General features: G+C 43.6%; 1 protein-coding gene and 1 pseudogene across 5 annotated transcripts in view; both read left to right on the top strand.

The window, feature by feature from the left end:
* The window catches only part of TXNRD1 (thioredoxin reductase 1), a 121,971-nt gene that overhangs the window by 38,796 nt on the left and 59,545 nt on the right, over nt 1–23,630 (top strand). For 2 of the 5 annotated variants that reach the window (XM_041757304.1, XM_041757301.1), the window contains one exon: nt 20,130–20,239. The exons of 2 other annotated variants lie outside the window; for them this stretch is intronic. In XM_041757304.1, the coding sequence (XP_041613238.1) occupies nt 20,130–20,239 (110 nt within the window). Of the gene's footprint in view, nt 1–18,926; nt 19,087–20,129; nt 20,240–23,630 lie in introns of those variants that run through there. One more of the 5 variants, XM_041757303.1, reaches the window with a different exon arrangement.
* LOC121492059 lies at nt 4,915–7,460 on the top strand (annotated as a pseudogene).

The following is a 23,630-nucleotide window of genomic DNA, read 5'->3' as shown; positions in this document are numbered from 1 at the left end:
CAGATCAGGATTTATAGACTAAGGTAGCAGTTCTCAAAATGTCTGCACACCCCTGGGGTACCTGTGATTTTAGAGGGATCCTTAAGCTCAAAACTGTTTTCTAATAATGTTTAAGATGTTTACTATTTTACTGTCTTGATATATTTTTTTAAGATTTGTTTATTAATGAGAGGAAAGAGAGAGAGTCAGAGACACAGGCAGAGGGAGAAGCAGGCTCCATGCAGGGAGCCCGACGTGGGACTTGGTCCCGGGTCTCCAGGATCAGGCCCTGGGCCGAAGGCAGCACTAAACTGCTGAGCCACCCGGGCTGCCCCATCTTGATATTTTCATTGATGGTGCAAAAGCAGTTGTGGTGAGGCACCTGGGTGGCTCAGTGGTTGAGCATCTGCCTTTGGCTCAGGGCATGATCCAGAAGTCCTGGGATCGAGTCCACATTGGGCTCCCTGTGAGGAGCCTGCTTCTCCCTCTGTGTATATCTCTGCCTCTCTCTCTCTGTGCGTCTCTCATGAATAAATAAATAAAATCTTAAAAAAAAAAAAAGCAGTTGTGGGTAAAAATGCATAAAGTGTTTTTGTTGCATGAAGCACAATGGTTGTCTCAAAGAAAAGCACTTGTACAATTAACAGTTTGCATTGCAAAGTGAACTAGCTGCTTTTCTCATGAAATACCATATATACTTGAAAGAATAACCAGCAGTCAAATTATTCAAATGATATAGATTATTCAGAGCTGGGTATTTGACAGACATTTCCCCTCAAATGAACAAAACGAGTCTGTCACCTAAAGGTAAACTACTGACAATATTTGTTGTCCATGATAAAATTTAAGCTTTCAGGTGAAAATAAGAAATTTGGAAGCTGTCCCTGGCATGTGAGCTCAATAGCTTTTCAGTATTTAGTGAATGAATATTTTCTGAATGATCAATGTATGATCTTACAGAGTTGTTCATGGGTAAAAGAGCTATTCAAAGTTTTGGTGCAGTATCAAGGAATATCTGCAATTATCTGAAAAATCTACTGAATATTTCTCTTTTTTCCAACTACTTGTCTTTGTGAGAGTGGGTTTTTTTTTCATATACTTCTACTACAACAACATATATTACAATATATTGAATACAGAAGCAGATATGAGAATCTGTCTAGTATTAAACCAAGCAGACAAAAAATTGCAAAAATATCAAATAATGCCAACTTTTCATTATTTTTTGGGAAAAATACAGTCATTTTTAATTAAAGGATGTTATTTACGTTAACATGTAACAGGTTTACCAATTTTAAGAGAATAAATAAATATTTTAAAAATGTCTTGGTTTTAATTTTTAATGTGGTAAGTTTTAAAAGCTATAACCCATATAAACAAAAATTCTTTGAAGTCCTCAATAATTATTTAAAAGTATAAAGGGCTACTGACACCAAAAATTTGACATCTTGAGTTCTAAGGCAAGTAGGAAGAGTGTGTATCAATCTAACAACATGGGAGGCATCTGGCTGGCTCAGTTGGAAGAGCATGAGACTATCTGGAGGTTGTGAGTTCAAGCCCAATGTTGGGTGTAGAAATTTCTTAAATTAAAAAAAAAAAAAACTTTAAAAAAAACAAGCAATTAAGAACTTTGGATTCTACGTGATTTACCTGTCTCCAGCACAGGAGGAACACTGTACAACATGTGCTGGGCCTCAGAACCAGCCACACAGGAGAGATACATGATCAGGTTTGTGATGGCAAGCAGCTTGTAATTACAAAGCTGGAATTGCTGCTGTGGTCTCTAAGTGCTGGTTTTGTGAATGAACAGTTTCTTATCTGTTTTGGCTTGGCTTTATGAAGAACACTGCCCAGGCATTATTTTCTCACCAGTCTTGGCTACCTAATCTCCTCAGCTCTTGGATCACAGTAGATTCTCAAAGAGCCAGAGGGTCATTTGGTAGGCAGGGGTGTTTGGTATAGAATGAAGTGGGTGCATTTTTTCACCCAGCATGTTGAGTATTTGCTGCATGCCAGGCTCTGTACTAAGCACTGGAAATATAGTAGGGAACTGTGCTCTTGTCAAGTTAGACTTGCATTTCCCCCCGCTCACAAAAACCCCCTCCTCTTCTTTTAGAGTTGAATGTCTGTGGCAGCCAGTGCAGTGTGCTATCTGATGGGGCTGGTAATGGAGTGCTGCACACAGAGTTCCTGGTAGCAGTAGTATGATCTCTTAAGGAAAATCAAGAAGGGAAGCTCTGTTGTCAGGAACCTCCCCTCCCACCCTGACAGTTTCTTCTTCCTTATTTTGGGCTATATTTTGGACAAGTCTATATAAATTAAGATTACTATTTGAGAACCATCAAGATCAACTCAGATCTACCAAGATTGGTACTGGAGAAAACTCAGCACCTGGAAGGCATGGCATTAGCATCTGTGTATGGGCAGCGGTAATGGGCATAAATGTTTTTCCTCCCTGTGCCAGGGGCTTATGCATATCTTCCTACTTAATCTTCAAAATACCGTCAGTGAGGTAGGTGTGCTATCACCTTCTTATGATGAAGAAACAAAATGTAGAAAAGTATTAATATAGAGGATGTATGGCTTGCTAGTGAACCCATGGGTAATTCCTGGTCCCTCCCCTCAGTTTCCTCTGATTACATCCTCAGAGGCTGTCATGACTCACCCTATCTGCCTTATGTATGATGTATGATGTTCATGGCATTGATACTATGATGGGTGTTCCTGGATGGGACAGTGACTTATTGTGACCGGAGGTTATGCAACCTACCACTGTGATAGCTGCACCTTAGCTATCCTGTGGATGAGCTGTCATTCACAGGGCTTGTTGGTCTGTGAAACCTCTCTCTTGGACTTGGGTATCTGCCCAGTGGCTTCGATCCAAGGAACAGACAACATCAGTGTAGTCATTTTAATCTGGTCTGGAAGCTGCTGCCGCTCTTCAGCTGTTGATATGGAAAACAGATGTAAGGTTTGAGAGGACTCATGTGGTAGTTTGCCAGGATGTATGTCTGGATGCCATATGTCACTCACTGGCTTGGGGGTTCTGATGGGTATCATCCTTAACCTGGCTGCTTATGGAGGGCATAGCTTTAATGCCCTTACCCAGAGGGAAAGGAACCAACCTTGACTTAACACATATTTGAGTTATATTGATGAACTTTTTTTTTCTCATGTCTGTGTTTCACATCTCTCTTGCTTAATCCTCACACTGACCTTGTGTGGCTGCTGGATTTAATTCTGCTTTACAAGCAAGGAAGCAGATACTCAGCATTTTAGTAACTTGCTCAGTGTTGCTATGTCAAGCCCAGGCTTGTCTGGTTCCCCAGCTGCCTCTTCAGGGATTGCTTTCTTTCTTTCTTTCTTTCTTTCTTTCTTTCTTTCTTTCTTTCTTTCTTTCTTTCTTTCTTTCTTTCTTTCTTTCTTTCTTTTTTTAAGATTTTATTTATTTATGGATGAGAGACAGAGAGAGAGAGGCAGAGGGAGAAGCAGGCTCCATGTAGGGAGCCCAATATGGGACTCAATCCCGGGACTCCAGGATCATACCCTGGGTGGAAGGCAGGCGCTAAACCACTGAGCCACCCACGGATCCCCAGGGATTGCTTTCTTTAAACAAATAAAAACCCCTTACATGCAGAGGTACCCTAGCCCAGCTCAGACCTTACCACTTTAGGTACCAATGCTTATTCATTCAACAGATGTGCTTGGGCACTGATTTCTGTGCCAGCCACTGCAGGAGAAAAAAGATGAATAAGGCACAGTCTCATTCATTAAGATCATCCTATTGGCTTGCATCTGCCTCCCTTCTAATTTCAGTGTGATCTGGTACCTGGAGAGGCTGCAGGATCACAGAGTACTTGTAAGAGCATGTTGCACAAGTGTTTTCCTGATAGAAAAAATGTGGCAAGTAAGGAATTTGTAGTTGTAAACAAAACAAATTAGAAAGCATCCTGCTTTGTTCATTTAGAGTGAATCTAGTGAGTACCTGGCAGAGAGAATAATAAGAGATGAAAGTGGAGAAATCAAGAGGCTTGACGGTAGAGGAAGTGGGGGTCCGTAGGAGATTGTTCTTATTTCAACGAATGAAACTCAAAATGTTCTTTTTTTAAAATATTTTATTTATTTATTCATGAGAGACACACACAGACACACACAGAGGCAGAAACACAGGCAGAGGGAGAAGCAGGCTCCATGCAGTGAGCCCGATGTGGGACTTGATCCCAGGACCCTGAGATCATGCCCTGAGCCAAAGGCAGATGCTCAACCGCTGAGTTACCCAGGTGTCCCTCAAAATGTTCTTTAGACATTTTGATTTTGCCCATAAAAAGGTTCATTTTAGAGATTTTGTAGAATGCAGTATAATAAAACACAAAAACCACATATAATTGCATCCAGGAGAACCACTATAAATATTTTTGTATGCCTTTTATGTATTCTGCGTTCTGTTCTGTTATGTTAAGATGTTTTTGCATGTTATTAAAAGTTTTTAGTGGGCAGCCCCGGTGGCGCAGCGGTTTAGCACCGCCTGTAGCCCAGGGCTTGATCCTGGAGACCCTAGATCAAGTCCCGCATTGGGCTTCCTGCATGGAGCCTGCTTCTCCCTTTGCCTGTGTCTCTGCCTCTCTCTCTCTCTCTCTCTCTGAATGAATAAATAAATAAATCTTAAAAAAAAAAAGTTTTTAGTAATCTTCCCAGTTGCTATAAAATAATAGTCCATATAAGATTTTTATTTAGGGGATCCCTGGGTGGCGCAGCGGTTTGGTGCCTGCCTTTGGCCCAGGGCGCGATCCTGGAGACCCGGGATCGAATCCCACGTCAGGCTCCCGGTGCATGGAGCCTGCTTCTCCCTCTGCCTATGTCTCTGCCTCTCTCTCTCTCTGTGACTATCATAAATAAATAAAAATAAAAAAAACCCCATCAATTTAAAAAAAAAAAGATTTTTATTTAGCTATTCCACTTTGGTTGGACAAATAGTCAATTGCTGGTGTTTTTGCTATTATGGGATAATAGGTTAGAAATATTTTTCTTTGTACTAAATTTTTTGTTGTATTTAGAATTCTTTTCATAGGATAGATTGCCAGAATCAATACCTGGATCAGAGTATTAACATTTCTAAATTTCTAGAGCCTTTTAAATGATGTGGACTAATTGTTAAACTCCACAGATTCAATGAGTTTTCCCTGTATTTAGTGAGTATTAGAAATAATAAGAGGTTTTTAAAAATGATTGTTTGCCAATTTGAGAGATAAAAAAGTGTCATTTTTATTTGTATTTCTTTGACTATTAATGAGGCAGTTTTTTCTATATGTTGTAGCACTTTATCTGCATTGTATTTCATTTATTGTCCTTTATTATGTGAATTATGTGTTCATGCTCCTCATGTAACAGTAATGATACCAGGAAACCCTTTTATAGCAATATCTAGGAGCTACTGCCATGGCCAATGTTAACTAGTTTACACAGTTCTGTGAAGCCGATATTTCTATTATCTCCATTTCACAGATGAGGAAATTAAGGTACAAAGAGGTCAGACAACTTGCTCAAGGTCATAAAACCAGACTTACTGCTGAACTCTGTTCTAACCTCTGCTGATGATCCTGTAGGTCCTGGTGCTCCTCACTAACTTCCACACACACCCCTCCCCCACCCCCAGATTGCTTTTTATACCTGTTTCCATGCAGTTTGTGGAAGTAACCACTGCACTGATTGCACCGCTTGTGTATGCTTTGCTCTTAGATAAAGAGCACAGAGAGGACAGACACCAGTGGTCATGTAGCATTCACATAGGAATCCATATACATACACCTCTATTCAAGTCCATTTCTGTTTTAGAATGAATATGAGGTGGGTGGGAGAGCTGATTATCTATTTAAGAAAACAACTCACATATCTTATGAAAGGATTTCTTTTAAGTAAGAAATAAAAAATACATTTTCCTATCACACAGACCTAGGTTCAAATCCATGCCAGATGGAATAATGTTGTTCCTCTGTATGAGTTGTAAGGATTAATAGGAGATAATGTTTGTCCCTTAAGTACAGAGAACAAACTAGTAGTTGCCAGAAAAGGGGGAAGTGGGTGGGGGAGATAGGTGAAATAGATAAAGGGGATTAAAACTATACTGAGTAATGTATAAAATTGTTGAAAAAATTATATTGTACACTTGAAACTAACATAAGTGTATGCTAATTATACTTAAATAAAAATAAATTTAGAAAAATAAAAATAAACAAAATAATGTATATAACACATCTAACATAGTGTTCAATTACTGTCCTCTTCCCAATGTACTTAGGTAAGAAAAAGTTAGGTTAAGCTTTTTATGAAGCAAGATAAAGCCAGACATACATTCTAGTAAATTGTTGATTCTTTTCATTCTTTGAACAAATGTTGGAGGGCCTGCTCTTACACATAAATGATAAGAGTTCTGCCCTTTGTGGACTCTATATGTTGTGGGTTATTAGTCACAGGCCACAGGCACCACAGGTGCAAAGAGGGCTCTTTGCTTCTCTGAGCCCTTGTTTCCTCATCTGTCAAGTAGGGGATCTAATGAGGATGTATATAAGAACACCTAGCACTGACACACACTCAGTCCTTAGTAGTAGATGCTAACTCATGTAATATTTTGCAGCCATTAAAAAAGATTCACAAAGCTCCCTATCGTCTCTGCCCTGGGAGCAGCTCTCCTTCTACATCCCCTCATCTCCTGAAAATGTACGCCTGTGCAAAGTTTGTCTCCACTGCCTTCTTGGTCCGGAGCACCTCTCAACTGTTGAGCTGATGACTGTCTGCAGTGGTGCTAAACCCACCGGAGACACTGACAGATAAGAGCCTCAGCAGCTGGGCTGCCCCACATCCCCTGACCTCACATATTTCTAGCTGCAGCTTCTGAACCAACGCCATTTCAAGGGACATTGACATAGCAGCCCCAAGTTCATTGGGGCTGGGGCTGCCACTGGAGGGATGGCAGGCTCTGGGGCTGGAATTGGGACTGTGTTTGGGAGCCTTATCATTGGTTATGCCAGGAATCCCTCTCTGAAGCAACAGCTCTTCTTCTACGCCATTCTGGGCTTTGCCCTCTTGGATGCCATGGGGCTCTTTGGCCTGACGGTGGCCTTTTTCATCCTTTGCACCATGTGAAGGTGTCCTCTCCACCTCTCATAGGTCTTTCTCCCCTGTCTTGTCTGCTCTGTATGTTCCTTTTCCTATGCCTCCCCAGGCAGCCTGGGGAGAGTGGTTGGCTCAGGGTTTGACAGAGGGAAGACAAACAAATACTATATTCATAAGAAAAAAAAAGTTTTTAATAGCATGGGGAAATTTTCTATACTATAATACTTAGTGGAAAAAAGCAGAGTTTAAAATAGTTTTTATAAAATAGTCCCATCTTGTTTTTAAAAGTATAGGAAAAGGACTAGAAAGATATACTAAATATGAATAATCACTCAACTATTTGTGCATCTATTTTGCTAGTGCAATAGGCACTGAGGAAATACAGGTGAAATGATGTGTTTCTTTGTCAGGGAAAAGTTTGTTTTTTTAAGATCTTATTTATTTATTCATTAGAGGGGGGGCAAAGGGGCAGAGGGAGACGGAGGAAGAGAGAATCTCAAGCAGACTGGACCAAGTCTCTGCCATTATGACCTGAGCCAAAATCAAGGGTTGGATGCTTAACCCACTGAGCTACCCAGGCACCCTAGGGAAAAGGGTTGTTTTTGTTTTTGTTTTGAGGAAAAAGCTTTAATAAGGGAGACAGACAGTCACAAAGTAGTGTAGGATGAAGTACAGAAAGAAGCCAAACATGCTGCTTTGATTTCTGCTACAAAGAATGGAGGATTGTGGTGGTATTCATTGAGAGAGATGGGATTTAGACTAAGGAAGATGATGAATTTGGTTTTGGACATATAATGATTATCCAATGTGGATATATAGGCTGGTTGGTTTATAGGTCTGCATGAGCGGGAGATACAGATTTGAGAAGGTTTAATTTCTAGGTGAAGTGAATGAAGAAGAGCACTCAGGGAAAGTCTGTGAGTGAAGCAGGAGACTTAGATCTTTTTTTTTTTTTTTTTAAGATTTTATTTATTTATTCATGAGAGACACAGAGAGAGAGGCAGAGACACAGGCAGAGGGAGAAGTAGGCCCCACACAGGGAGCCCAATGTGGGACTCGATCCCAGGACTCCAGGATCACATCCTGGGCCGAAGGCAGACGCCAAACCGCTGAGCCACCCAGGGATCCCCCAGGAGACTTAGATCTTGATCCAGAGAGTAAGATTCTGAAGATTCTGAATGATGTTCTTTTTCTTCCTTTGCTTTATTTATATATATTTTTAAACATCCTATAATGCAAATGTGTTTCCTATAGTGTAATATAAGTGTTTTAGTTAGTTTTTAGTTTGGTCTCATGTGACAACAAACCCAAAATAACAATGGCTTATACTAGATATAAGCTTAGTTTTCTCTCACCTAAAAGAAGTCTAAATAGAGTAGTCTGTCCAGGACTGGTGTGATACTCCACAGCGCTGGATCCAATATTGAGTCCTCCTGTATTCATGGCCCATACTCCTCAGCATTTGTCTTCCATCTAATGTCCCAAGATGGGGATTCAAACTACAGCCATCAGTTGAAAGAAGAGCTGAAGGAGGACTTGCCTTTACTATTTAAGAACATTTCCTGAAAGTTGCACTTGATAGAGTTCTTATGTCTTACTGACCAGAATTTAGTCACTTAGCCATATATATGGTGAAAGGAGATGGGGAAATGAAACCTTTATTTGGGGAGTCAAGTACACAGTTAAAAATCAAGAGTCCAGTTAGTGATGCTAGTTCATCTTGGTTTTGCCTGCAGAATAGCTGAGGTCGGTTCACCTGAAGATTAGTATAATAATTTCCATATAAACCTTACATTTATCTCCTATTTAAATCACAAGTATAGAGGCACCCTGCTATGGTCATTATATGATGGTAGTGAGGTGGGAAATATTTTGCGGTCTTAGAAAGGCCAGTGACTGAAAAAGGACTGAACTAGAGGCCTGGTGATCTCAATGTCTAACATTGACCAGGACTTATCAAGAGGAGTAGGAGGTAGTCCAGCTTTGTCCATTACAACATGGCCTCAAAAAAGTTTCTGAGAATATTGAAGATTATTATAGATATTGTAAATCTGTATATAAAGAAGTTCAGAAATATTTTAGTAGAGAACTATATAATGTTCTCATTTGTCTTTACAGTGGAAAAGTTAGTCTTACTACATCTATGGTTATAAATGAGACATAGATCACTCTCTGTTCAAATCAGGGTCTGGATGATAGTTACCATCCAGGGAGATCCAAGACCGCTTCATGAGGTGACACTAACCCTCCACCAATGACTTGTGGTCATCAACTGTCTGGAGATTCTGGAATTTGGGCTCTGGGAAAAATTAGAGGCGAATGTTCTTCTCAATATCAACTACCTAATAGGGCTTAAGAATTTAGAGGTTAACAATGGTAATAAACTGTATGGCTCTTCTTTCATCTGTAGGATCTAAAAGCTGTTTACCACTGTTAATTAATACTTATACAACCCCTAGTGGTAAAGGTGGCTGATCTCCAGTTTTTTCAGACAAGACATCTGAGAGTTGACTTCAAGAGAGCCTGTGTCTCCTTAGGTTCTGCTGGCCGGTGGTTTTCTACATTAAAAACATTTTCTTTCTTCTAGAATTGAGATGAGACACCAAGAGACCTAAAACAAATGGAGTGCGGAAGGGGACTATTTCTGCATGCTCTAGTGTGTGTACATTTTGTGTGTATGAACACTCAATATGAGATGCATGTACTGATTCTTTTAGAAGTTCCTCGTGTCATTTGCATTTCTTTTAGCAAGTTGTTTAAAGAAATTACATTTTTCTTCTGGCAGGTAAAGAACAAGTTCTGAGTAATATGGATAGATAGCCATGGAAAATGGTGTTCTTAGTCATAGATTGCTAATTAAAAGAAAGATGAATAGGTTGCCCCGTTGAATTAAGTTTTGAATATCGTCTAGTGCAACACATTGTTGATGGTTACTATGAATAATTTGTTAAAGGAGGAAATCCAAACTCTTAACCACTCTGTGTTCTTCCTAGATTTACACCATGCATAAAGACATAATGATGATAATAACGCAGATATTGAATACCTACCACATTCTGAGCCCTTTACATCTGATTCCCACTGCCACACCATGAAGTGTAGGTGCTGTATTTATCACCATCTTACAGATGAGTAAACAGAGAGGGAACAGAACTTGCCTAAGGGCATGCATCTTGTGGGCAGAAAAGCCAGGTTTATGTGCCTTCAGAAGAAGTGTGCTGACTATTGGGCCATACTGCCGGTAGAAAGCTGAATAAGGCTGTGGGGTCAGTGACATATTTAAAAAGAGGAGACATGGATGTGTTTGAAGGCAGGAGGGCTTGAATGGTCCTGGATAGAAGAGAGGGAGAGGATGTTTAAGGGATGTGGGGTTCCCTAACACCGCCTGGAATTGGGATAGGTTGTGGGGCTCTGGTAAAGGTAGAAGTAGAACAATCCTTAGCCTTCTGAGATTGCAGTCACGTCTAAGAATAGAGAACTGCAGTGAAGAGGAGATGTAGGAGGGGAAGAAGCTTGTACCTGATAACCTTGAGGCCTTAGAGGTTGTGCTGGAACTGCTCCTATCAGCTTGAGACAGCCATTGTTAAACGTGGAGGAATTCTGTAAGCAGGTTGATAGCTAGAAATCAGCCAAAGTAGGAGTATTTATACCACAAAAATTGGCAAATGCTACAAATTCAGCCCCCACCCCCAAGCTGGTTTACCAGAACTCTTTGAACTCTCTTCTCTACTTCATTAACATTTGAAAGCCTGCTGTACTGACAGTTGAATTCAAATCTCAAGTGCAAGCTACTATGGGAAAGGCACTGTGCCAGGTACTGGGGCTACAAAGACCAACCCCTCAGGTAAAAAATACCTTAGCAGAGAGAATAGAGTAGGAGACATAAATTCTGCACTAGCTGCCAGAACTTGCTTGGGCCAGTCACTTAACCTTGCTTTTCCCATCTGCAAATAGAAATGGTAATACACATCCCAAAGGGTTATTGCAATGATTAACGAGAACATGCAAAGCTCCTGGCACAGAAGTACTCACTAAGTGGCCATTCTGAGCACGGCAGACATGTAAACAGTTTTAATGTAGATCGATATAAGAAATAAAAGAAGGACTACTTCTGTGTTTGATCAGAGAAGGCATCACAGAGATCATGGTCCCCACCCCCCCAAGCAGGATTTTGAACTTTTTTTGAAGTTTTGAAGTTTTCAGGATTTTGAAGTTTTCATCATGCTTCATGGATGAAGTCTGCCCTGATTTTTGTCAGGAAGTTAATTCCTTTTTTTTTTGATTTATTTACTTGAGAGAGAGACAGAGATAGTGAGAGAGCTCGAGCAGGGAGGAGAGTGAGAAGCAGACTCCCCTTTGAGCAGGGAGCCTGACATGGGACTGGATCCCAGGACTCTGGGATCATGACCTGAGCTGAAGGCAGACATTTAACTAACTGAGCCACCCAGGTACCCCAGAAAGTTAATGGTTTGTTTCTTTGTTTTGTTTTTGTCCCTACAGCATGTTGCTTTTGCCTGTTTTTGGCTCCTACCTCACTATATATTATTGAATTGTAATACCAACAATGAATTTGGAGATAGGCACACCTGGATTTATATCCTAACTCCAACACACCTGTTTTGTGATCTTTGGCAAGATTCTTAAACTTCCTGAAATCTCAGTTTCTAGTTTTTAATATGGTGTAACAGTTAGATGATTTTTGAGGATTAACTGTGAGAAAAGAACCAGATACTTAGCTGTCTTGTGAACCCCAAAGTGAACCCAACATATAGTTTCATCTCCTCTTATGCTTCTGCGTCTCCTATAGGACACACCATTTCTTTCCTATGGCTGTGTCTTTGTATGCATTGCTCTCTCTGCCTAGAAAACATTCTGTTCAAGAGGTAGAACAGCATCGTGGTGATTGCCAAGGATTGAGGGTCAGTCTCAGCTCTGCTGATTGTTATTTAGGTGGCTGTGGGCAAAATAATTACCCCTTCTATACCTCAGGTTTAATTTGCTTAAATGTAGGTTGCCCCATGTAGGCAGGATCCAGGGTTATTTATGCTCATCACAGTGTTCTCAGTACTTAAAACAGTGCCCACACAGCACACATTGCAATTGCTCAATAAATATTTCTTGAAACATTCAAGCACTAAAATATTCTCAGGCATTTCTCCCACTCCTATTACTTCTACCTTTATTATTCCTCAAGATATGGTTCGGTATCGTCTGCTTTTTGAGGTCTTTCCCAATCTTCCCATACCATTATTTGCTTTCTCTATTTGAAGTTGATGGATGACCTCCACATTTTAAGCACCTACTATGTTCCAGGCACACTCTTAGGCATATTACAGATGCTATTTCATTCAGACCACTCAGTAAGTTCTCATTTATTATCCCTGCTACCCTCTGGGATAGATCAAGTTCTAACTTAAAGGGCAAATTCATCTTTGTAGGAGGACTGAGAACCTACAGGAGTTGCCATATAAAAGTCTTTTTTCCTCTCCTCTATGGAAAAGATGGAATCCACAAATTAACTAGTATTCTTCCCATTTTACAGATTGAGTTTTTCAAGAAATTTATTGAGCAACTGCTATGTGTGCTGTTTTAAGTACTGAGAACACTGTGGTGAGCATAAATAACCCTGGATCCTGCCTACATGGGACAACCTACATTTAAGCAAATTAAGCTTAAATAAAATAAAAGCTTCAGATGTGCAATTGCACTAGCCATATTTTAAGTGCTCAACAGTCACATGTAGTTAGTGGGACAGTGACAGTGCTGGTTGGACAGTGCTGATACAGAACATTTCCATCATAGAAAATTCTGTTGAACTGTGCTGTCCTAGAGGGAGGCTGACATTGATCAAATAATCATCAGTAAAAATATAGCTGCAATTGTGATAAGTAGCAAAAAGAAAGAACACATGATAACACAGGAGCATTTCATGGGGGGAGGTGACCCATGTTGATGGCTTCCTCAAGGAAGACTTGCTTGAACTCAGATCTGCTGAACCACTGGCAGTTAGCAAAGCCCCAGGATTAGGTAATTAAAGGCTAAAGGCTGGGGTATAGAGATGGAGGGCAGGTTTGGGTGAGATAGAGAGGTAGAAAGACCACAGAAGGTCTTGGAGAAAGGTGATGAGGGAGCTAGAGGCTGAGTATCTGGACAGCCTAATCACAGACAGAGCCTGGGTTTGACTAAGTCTATGCTGCATCATAGATGCCTGTTCAGAGGACTTTGTAACGACCTCCTCTCATTGCTTTCCTCTTTGAAAATTGCCAACTCTCCCTCAGCTAGATTGTTTTTTTTTCCCCAACATAAATACATGTTCTAATAATTTCCTTCTTAGACAAAACTAAACAAAACACCTTCCTTGGTCCTTTATCCCTCTTCATCTACTTTCCCATGTTTCTGTTTTTATAGCTATACTCACTACCTCCATGTCCTTTTTTCTGTTTCTTGTTCAACCTCCTCAATCAGGCTTTCTTTCCTCCCTCGTTTTCATAAAAATCAGCAATGATGCCCAAGACTCAGTTTTTATCTTGGTGTATTTCTCAGCAGTATGTGGCATAGTTGGTCTTCCTCCTTGGAGAGCACTTCTTCCCTAGCTTCTGAGACACCACATTCTCTTGGTTTTCCTTCCACCTCCCTCCAGTTTCTTTTCAGGCTCCTTTGCTGGACCCTCATCCTCCTTTGCACTGTGCTAGGGCTCAGTCCTGGACCATCTTCATTTCTTTAGCTATATTAATTAATTCCCTGGGTCATTTCATCTAGTCCCATGTGTGATGGTTACTTTATGTGGCATGTTGTTTGGCCAAACACCAGGGTAAATGTTGCTGTGTGAAGGTATTCTTTGATGTGATTAACACTGAAGACAGTAGACTTTGAATGAAGCAGGTTACTTTCTGTAAGGCCACTGGGCTTCATTCAATCAGTTGAAGGCCTTAAGAGAAAAGATTGAGGTCTTCTGAAGGGGAAGGAATTGAGATTGCCTTGAGACTCAAGACTGCAACATGCTGCATTTCCAGCCTGCTGGCCTGTCCTATAGGTTTTGGACTTGCCAACCCTCACAATCCTGAAAGCCAATTTTTTAAAAGATTTTATTTATTTATTCATGAGAGACAGAGAGAGAGAGACAGAGACAGAGACACAGGCAGAGAGAGAAGCAAGCTCCATGCAGGGAGCCCGATGTGGGGCTTGATCCCCGGTCTCCAGGATCACACCCTGGGCTGAGGGCGGCACTAAACTGCTGAGCCACCTGCACTGCCCTCCTGAGAGCCGATTTGTTTCTCTCTATATATATATCTCTGCACCCTATCGGGTCTGTTTCTCTGGATAACCCAGACTAATATACATGGCATTAAACATCTTTTATATTTGACTCCCAGATTCTTATTTCTAGCTCTAACTTCCTCCCTGAACTCCAGATTTGCATACCAGCTGCCTACTCAGCATCTCTATTTGGATAACAACAGGTCTCTCAAACCACACTGTGGATTTGTCCCAAACTATTGCATTCCATCTGTCCCACTCCCATCTTTCCTCTCTTCCTGGAGTATTTCCACTTGTCTTTAAAGAGTGCCCCCATTTACTCAGTTGCCAAGTCTAAAACTGCAGTCTTCTCCTTCATTAATGTCCTTCATTCCACCCATCTGCAAAATGTATGAGCTTTACCTTCAAATATCTCTTCCCACCCCCTAATCCAAGCCTTCATCATCTCTAGCTTGGACTACCACAGCAACTTCCTAGCTAGTCTGTGCTCCATCATTCCACCTTAGTCTATTCTCCACACAGCAGAGCAATCCTTTTAAGACACAAACTAGGTGATTTCCTTGTCCTCTCTTGTGATGCTTTGGTTTATCACACTTAGAATGAAATCCAAAGTCCTAGGGCCTTTGGGTTCTGATCCCTGGTTACTCCTCTGGCTTCATTATCTACCACTTTTTTCCTTGTTCACACTGCTTCCCTTGCAGATCTTTGGACAAGTCAAGCAGGCTCCCAGCTTAGGACTTTAGTACTTCGCACTTCCTCTGCTTAGAAAGATTTCTCCCCTTTTAATAAGTCTTGTTCCCTCTTTTCATTAGGTCTCTACTCAAGTGCCATATTCTTCAATCTTTCCTGACTTCCATATTCTACTTTCTTCTTCTTCAGGGTAGAAAGGATTCTTTCAAGACCCACTCTGGGCCTGGGGGCCACTGCAGCTCTGCTGAGGTACCTGTGTCCACCTTTGGTTACCTGTCATCCCTCTTTTTCTTTTCAAAGCAGAACTAAAAAGTGACAAGAAATTACCAGAAGCCTAGCTTTTTCCTAAGAACCTGCACAAAGAGATATGTCCTAGGGTGACAGTGGGAGCAGAAGACCTGTCAACTAAAAGTAGGCCTTGGATCCACTCTGCTAGGCTCAGGTAGCTCAGCTCCCACAAAAGGAAGGTAACAACAGCTGTGTCCTTGGGACTTGGGGTGGAGAGCTTTGTCTAGGGGTTCACAGGATTTGGGCCTATCTCCACCGGGCATTAGGGTCTTTCACACGATCTCAGGCCTTACCCTTGGCTCCACTGACAGCATTCTGTCAGCCAAGACCATTGATTTGAAAAATCCAGCCCCCAGTCAGCTGTTGACAGCACTGCTCCTTGCTGAATTGGATTGTTTATTCGTAGTTCAGAGGTACAAAGTTAGTTGGTGATTAGACAGTTACTTGATGTCACAAGCCTGAAATGCAATCACCTAGTAAGAAATAAAGCAGGCATCTCTGGACCAAAAAACAAACAAACAAACAAACAAACAAACTATCCCTCTCCCCCACCCAGGGAAGGGGAACAATGAAATGGGATAGTAACTATGGGATAGTAAACATGGGATCACAGGAGGCTTTTTTTTTTTTTTAATGGAAAAACTACAGTATATTTGATGATGGAATGATCAGGCAGAGAACAAGAATCTAATGATGCCAGAGAGAGGCTAATTTCAGAAGTGAAATTATTAAAGATCAAGAAGGCAAGACAAGATGAGAATCTGTACACAAGTGGAGAAGTTGGCCTTCATTAAAACAGGGGCAAAGGTAGAGAATATGGCAGCGTGGTGATTCAGAGGAAAATGGGAGGGAGTTCTGTCTGACTGATTCTATTTTCTTAAATTAGCAGATTATGAGTTAATGGCAAAGTGTAGGTGTATTAGAGGTTTGAGAAAAAAAAAGGAGTAAGTATGAAATATTTACTTTGGAAACTAGGAAAACATATCACAGATGCAAAGCACTGCTGGGCAGCTTTGGAGACTTGCTGACATTTGAACTCTTGCCTTTGAAGTGAAATCACTTTTAATTTCTGTGTTTGCTCCAGCAATCTTTTGCTGTATAAGTATGGTACAGAATATATGGACAGCAAGGTTTAAGAAGGGTGGGCCTTGCCAAGTCAGTACAATTGAGGAGCTTGGAATTTGTTTTGATGGTTCTAGAGAGTGAGAAGTTTTTTTTTTTTTTTTTTTTTTTTTTAAGATTTTATTTATTCATGAGAGACAGAGAGAGAGAGAGAGGCAGAGACATAGGCAGAGGGAGAAGCAGGCTCCCTACCGGGAGCCTGATGCAGGACTTAATCCCTGGGGTCCTGGACCCTGGGATCACAACCTAAGCCAAAGGCAGACTCTCAACCACTGAGCCACCCAGGTGCCCCAGAGAGTGACAAGTTTTAAGCAGAGAAGATTTGAGTGTCAGAAAGATTGTTTTAGCTCAGGGTGGTATATGTGTGTGAGAGGGAAACTTATTGTAGGAAGAACAGTGGTTTAATGCAATAGGACCCTGCATAAATCTGTTTATACTGTGTTTATGGGACAGCTCAGCAACATAGAGGGTCTTTTCCAGCCTTTCCTGAGTAAGTTACTATGTATAGCAGGTTCTGGGAAGACAGGGTAAATTAAACAAGGGTTTGCCTTCCCAAAGCCCTCTTGGATTTACATGATTTACAATTACTTTTGGGTATTTGGGATCCCAGGATAGGGAAGGAGCTATCAACACTGAGTGGGAATCTGGGAAGCCCTCCCAGAAGAGGTCACATTTCAGATGAGCTTTGAAGGAGTAGGCCTTAGGGAGGGAGATTATTTTAGGCCATGGGAATAACATGAGCTCAGTCAAGAGATGAAAGAGTTATGTCTAGAACAAAGTGCTGCATGATGAGAAATGGTGGGAGATGATGAAGCACTTCTTCCACTACCCAGAAACTAAGTATAACTAAGGAGTTCTCCGTGTTTTGTGACAAGGGTGAGGCATCTGGGCCCTTCACTGCACAAAAAAGGTTTGAAAGTGAAGGTTTTAAAAAATGGTGATTTTTTTTTAACTTAAAAAAAGCTACATGGAGCTATTGTAGGTATTTGTGCTATAATTTGCTCACTTAATAACAGTGTGAAGTTAAAATGCTTTTTTGATATGCTGTTAGGAGATATGAATATAGCAGCTCTGACCTGATATGAGTTTCATAGAAATCAATCTTTATCACTTGCTTTCAGTACGCTATTTCAAGTTAAATAATTTTACAGTTCCTCTCTATCTTGAGACATACGTTTGGAAGAGGCTGTAGTTTCTATGCATTTTAGGGAGCAGTTTATGACCGTGATTCATGGATCATTATTGTGTAGATTAAATGAGCTAAGGTATATAAAACGGTTAACAGAGCTGGGCACAGCAGCCAGGAGGAAATGTTTTCTACTTTGGAGTCCTGGGTTTCTTGCCCTCTCATTATTCATCCTTTGCTCCTTAAATCACATTGTTTCCCAAACACCTGTGCTAGACCCATTCTCTGTTCAAAGGACCCCAGAACAGGTGAGGCATGCACTTAGGTGAGCAACCACCATGCAGGGAGAGTGCCCATTTACATACGCTATGTGTGTGTTTGCACACATGCACAAATGTGCAGATGCTGAGAGGCTGTATACCAAACCTCTAACTTGTGCCTGGGAATGTACTCACAGGAGCAAATTGTGGTTGCCTGCCACTTCAGAGAAGGCATGTCTTCTCCTAGCCTTAAGAAATCAAGTCCTTTCACTCCAGTGCGCTTCAGTTTGTCAGTATCCAGACAAAGAAGGGGGAGAGACATTCGTTCACTCATTTATTTATTCATCAAATATTCCTAGCTACCTACTGAAGCAAGGTGCAGAGTAAGAATATGACTAAGCAGGAAGTATGAGCGAGCATGGCCCACTAGGGCAGCTGCAGGTGGTTTGGCATGGCTGGAGTCGATTTTACGTGTTGTTTTCCCGAAAACAGAACAAATCAAAACCTGAGTGGATTAAAGAGGAAGGCTAGAAGGGGAAGTTATGTGTTGGTGGGAATTTGTCACTTTTCAGGATTACTCAGCATGACTTAGATGTTTCTTTCAACAGCCTGATAACTTCCTTTAGGGAACTGCCAGACTGACTAATCTGTTACCTTAGGGCATTGGGTCCCAAACTTTGCTGTTCACGAGAATCACCCCGGGAGTTAAAAAACAACAAAACAAAACCAAAAAAAAAAAAAACAAACAGAACCCTCAGTTACCTGGGTCGCACCCACTACCCATGACCTCGGAGTGTCTGGGTGTGGGGACGAGGCGTCAGTATTTTTAAAGACCCTCTCGCGACTGCATGGGGCAGCAAAGTTCCGGAGTCACTGCCTTAGGGCAGAGCCCGGTTCTGCGCGGTTAAAGCACTCCCCTTGGGTTCCGGTTCCACACGTTCCTCACGTTGTCTTGGCTCCTTTGTGGGGTTGGGGGCGCTGTGAGCAGGAAGAGCCCGTGGTGTCGCCCAACTAGGAGGTCCCAGCCCGCAGAGCCTGTCGGCTGGGTCCGCAGAGCTGCACGGGAGTGGATTTCTGCTTCGTCATTCTGACTCCGGGGGCCGCCCGCCCGCTCCGAGCAGGGCGTGGTTTCTCGCGGCCGCCGGGAGCCCGCCGTCTCCGCCTCGCCGAGCCACAGTCAGCCGGGCCCGGAGCCGAGGTCGGGAGCCGCCCGCGAGGAGAGCCTGGGGCCGGGCGCTCGCGTTCACGCCAGCGGTGGGTTCGCGGGAGCCGGGCGGAGCGGCGGGCCCCTGGGCCCTGAGGCCGGGGATGGGGGTTGGGTCCCGGAAAGGGGCGATGTCCTGAGGTGCGTCCGAGCAGGGGCGAAGCTTTCCTCGGGCGGTGAGCCGCGTGGCCGCCTCCGTGGCCGCCTTCGTGGCCGCGCGGGGGTCGGGGAGGCCCGGCCCGGGGCGGGGGAGGCCGCACTGCCCCGGGCCGGCCCGGCGGCTCCTCCCGCTGGCTCCTCCCGCTGGCTGCCGGAGAGCCGCCCGCAGCACCGCGGGGAAGGGTGTTTGTAGCGGTTCCTCCTGCACGAGTGTCGAGCGTGGGTGCCGGTGCGCGCGACCCGGCCGACCCTCGACAGCGCTAAGGGACTGGCAGGATCGACGGAGGCCTCTGTAAGGCGCGCGTGCACCATTTAGTCCCCGGAAATCCTGGGTTGGCAGATCGTCTGCACCTCCCGGTTTACCCGCGGGGAAACCGAGGCTTAGAGGCCCGTGACTTGCCCCAGACCCTGAACCCGGACGGCTGCGAGGGGGACCCGGCGCGTGGGTCGGCTGTCGGCAGGACAGGGCGGCGGCGAAGGGGGCGCGCGCCCCCCTGGGCTCGAGCCCTGCCCTGCTGCGGACTCCCCTGCCTCTTGGGCTCGGGCGCGTGAGCTTCTCCGCGCCCGACTCTGCCTGCGAGGACGCCCTTCGGGGCCGCGGTGATCGGTGTCCCCACGGGAGGGCCCGCCGCGTGAATGGACCTGATGAGGTTAGAGTAACTGGAGTCTATTTTTAATTCCGGCGCTGACTCACGCCCTTACCTGAGTTCACCCGTTCGTAAAATTGGGCCATTAGCGCCCGGTTTGTCAGGCGAGGTGTTGCTGCGCGGCTTCCAGGTCCTGGATTGAAAGGTGTGCGGGGGGGGGGGGGGGGGCGGGGCGGGGCAGCCCCGGGCGGCGCGGTCGCCGGCGCCCAAGCCCCGCCCCCGTCGCGCTTCCCGCCGCCGCGGGCCGGCGGGGCTGACCCGCGTCCGCCTCTGCTCTTGTGTCGCAGAGGACGCCCGGGGCCTGGAACTAGCGCTCTCGGAGCTGAGCTCGGAGACCGACGTGCCCGTGGTGTTCGTGAAGCGGCGGAACGTAGGCGGCCATGGTCCGACCCTGAAGGTAGGTGAGCGCATCCACGTTCTTCCCTCGCCTGCTCGGGCAGTGAGCGCGGCCGCCTCAGGGCCGGCGGGATGCGAACCGCCCCGCACCCGGCCGCCAGCTGGCGCTCGGTGGAGCTCCGCGGGTCGGCGGGTAAACTCGGAACCGGGGAGGCTTGGAAGGAAATAGGCAGCTTCCTGTCTTTTAAAACACGTGTTCGGAAATTTTGTTTCCTCCTCTTCTGCCTTCCTTCTGCCCCTTCTAGCCAGTCTAAAAACTTTAAAAAATATTCAGCGGCCGTGTGAACTGCTGAAAGTGAGTCGTCTTAAGTACTGAGAAAAGGGGATCAGGAAATGCCTATCTTTGCCCATCCCCTGTCCTCTTTCTCTTTAATTCTGATGCCCCCGGGCCCTGGGGAGAGCAACCTACAAGTTTCTCCAGTGAGTTTATTTCCCCTCAGTTATCTCTTTTCTAGCCCGGAGTTAACAGTTGGACAGAGGGAAGGGAGAAGTCCTTTCTTTGGCTGGTGGCAAGCGTGGTGGCACCCCTGCGGTGGGACCAGGCCCCGTGGGGTGGGTGGGTCAGGCCCTGGGACCGGCGAGCGCTTGGAGACAGCTGCAGGATTGAGAGGATGCCCAACGTGGATGTTGTTCTGCATCAAGTGTGGTTGGTTAGCAGGTTAAAAAGCATCATAATCTCATCACCTTGATGCTTTTTTGCTTTATTTTTATTTTTTTTTTTACTGATTATCATTTCGTTCTTGTTCGTGTAATTTTTAAGAAATGGAACTCACACTTGAGCATTACCTTCTTAGAGGTAAACCTGAGGCCTCCGTTAAATGTAAAAGTCTAGATATGTGCATGTTTAGGAAGAATATTCACAATTTGCATTTTTATTTACTACCTTTTCTCCTAAAAGATTCTTATTTACCATTTTTAAAGAATGGGTAATGGAATAGGAAATGCAGATAGACTTCAAAGACAAATAGAAATTTTTTTTTTAAGATTTTTTATTTATTTACTCATGAAAGTATGGCAGAGACACAGGCAGAGGGAGAAACAGGCTCCACGCAGGGAACCCGATGTGGAACTCAGTCCCGGGACTCCAGGATCACACCCTGAGCCAAAGGCAGACAGTTAACCACTGAGCCACCCAGGTGTCCCACAGAGCAAATTAGTGGAAAATTAAAAATTAAAGGATAAAAAGGCTTTTAGCTTGAGTTTCAAGTAAGATGAAACAAATGCTTATTAATATTACTTTATGTCTGATTGTTCTGTTTTCTCCACCTGTGTCATAAATTTCCACTTAAAAAGTTCTACGTGCATTTGACTTTTATGTAAATTCTACAAATAGTTCTGGTTTTAGCATCAGTGGGAGTAAAAATCAGTTTTTATAAGCTTTGAATCCACTTTTATTAGTATGATTGATGTTTTCAATCCATATGATTGTAGTTTATTTCAGACATTTAGTGAGGCACAGTGTCAAGATTGAGAAGTACAACACCCAAGTCTTAATTAAAATAAAGTCATTTAGCACATCATTTTTAATAAGCTTGTCACTCTACTTTATATCATCTAATATTGGTTTCTAACGAGTACTAAGAAATGGAAGAAGAGACACAACAAAGTAAGGACTACTAGTTTTTTTTTTTTAAATTTTTATTTATTTATGATAGTCAGAGAGAGAGAGGCAGAGACACAGGCAGAGGGAGAAGCAGGCTCCATGCACCGGGAGCCGGACGTGGGATTCGATTCCGGGTCTCCAGGATCGCGCCCTTAGCCAAAGGCAGGCGCTAAGCCGCTGCGCCACCCAGGGATCCCTAGGACTACTAGTTTGAAATGTTTGTGAATTTCCAGCCAACTGTTGCCCACATTTGGGGCTAAATGGAGGCTTCTGAAAAATCTTTAGGGAACGTTGGGTTTGAGTGGAGAAAGGTATTTATTTAGTGGAGAATTAAGTGTTTATAGGATTAGTGTTATAGTCCTCTAAAGTCCACACTTTAAAAAAAATGAAGATTTTATACCTTAATTGCAACCTAAATAGGGGAGAGGGAGCTCTTTAAAATGTCTGCTTTTTCTTTCTCTTGTTTCTTCCTTTATCTCCCTTTCCCCTCAGTAAACACAGTAGCAGCAGCAGCCACAGCAAAACCTACCTTGTTTTAAGGAACTATATTTCAGAAGACTAGTATATGGGCCACCTGCACAGAATCCCCCGCAGTGCTTATTAAACCTGCATGCCTGGGCTTTACCTGAGGTCTTAAGGAAACCCTCTGGAAGGGACTAGGAGCTGCCTTTTAACTTAGTTTAAGCAAGTCCACTCAAGTAGTTCTTTTTTTTTTTTTTTCCCACTCAAGTAATTCTTAAGATAAATATTACATTTGAGACTAATGTATGAGGTGGTTTGGTCAAGATTGGTTGCTAAATAGGATGGGGGGATCCCTGGGTGGCTCAGCGGTTTAGCGCTTGCCTTCCGCCCCGGGCGCGATCCTGGTCTCCCAGGATGGAGTCCCGTGTCGGGCTCCCGCCATGGCGCCTGCTTCTCCCTCCTCCTGTGTCTGCCTCTCTCTCTCTCTCTCTCTCTCTCTCTCTCTGTGTCTGTGTGTGTGTGTGTGTCTATCATGAATAGATAAATAAATCTTTAAAAAAAAGTAAATAATTAGGATGGGAAGGGAAATTGAGAAGAAAAGAGAAGTGTATGAAATATGTTTATTGGCACACTGAGGACAGGATGACATAATGAAGACTAGTAGTTTGAGATAATAGACTAAAACTGGCACCAGGGTACTTAATTTCTTCAAGGTAATAAGAGGAGAGATGCCAGATATAAAGCAGTGCCTGCCTGATTGGCCTCCAGGTGAATTATGGAGACAGTTGTGGGCGGAGCTCCAGTATGATGCTGTTGCATTGAGGCTCCTGCCCCCTGGTCTAGGCTGTGCATGTAGACACTGCAATAAAGGCAGGTCTCCTTTCAAGCCTGACTTCTAAAGTTACAGGAACCAGATTCTTTAACTGAATAGACATCAGGAAATGAGTGGTAATTTAATAACTCTCCATCCATCCCCTTCCTTTCTTAATACTCTACCAAAATTGGCAGAAAACTATGTTTCTTTTGATTCCTTCCTGGGACATAATCCTTTTGGAGAGATTAGTGGTGTACCTGTTTTGACTGAGAGAAGGTTGAGGCCTGAGAGGAATGGGAAGGACTCCTTTGAAGATGAGGGAAGTGAACGGACTCTGGCTGACCTAAAAAGGTAAGGGGCGAGGACTAATAAGATTTAGAAGAGGCCTGGATTGGGGGATCCCTGGGTGGCTCAGCAGTTTAGCGCCTGCCTTTGGCCCAGGGCGTGATCCTGGAATCCCGGGGATCGAGTACCATGTCGGGCTCCCGGCATGGAGCCTGCTTCTCCCTCTGC

This window comes from Vulpes lagopus, chromosome 5, assembly GCF_018345385.1.
Source record: "Vulpes lagopus strain Blue_001 chromosome 5, ASM1834538v1, whole genome shotgun sequence".
In the NCBI taxonomy this organism is placed as follows: domain Eukaryota; kingdom Metazoa; phylum Chordata; class Mammalia; order Carnivora; family Canidae; genus Vulpes; species Vulpes lagopus.
This window is presented reverse-complemented; position numbering and strand designations above follow the sequence as displayed.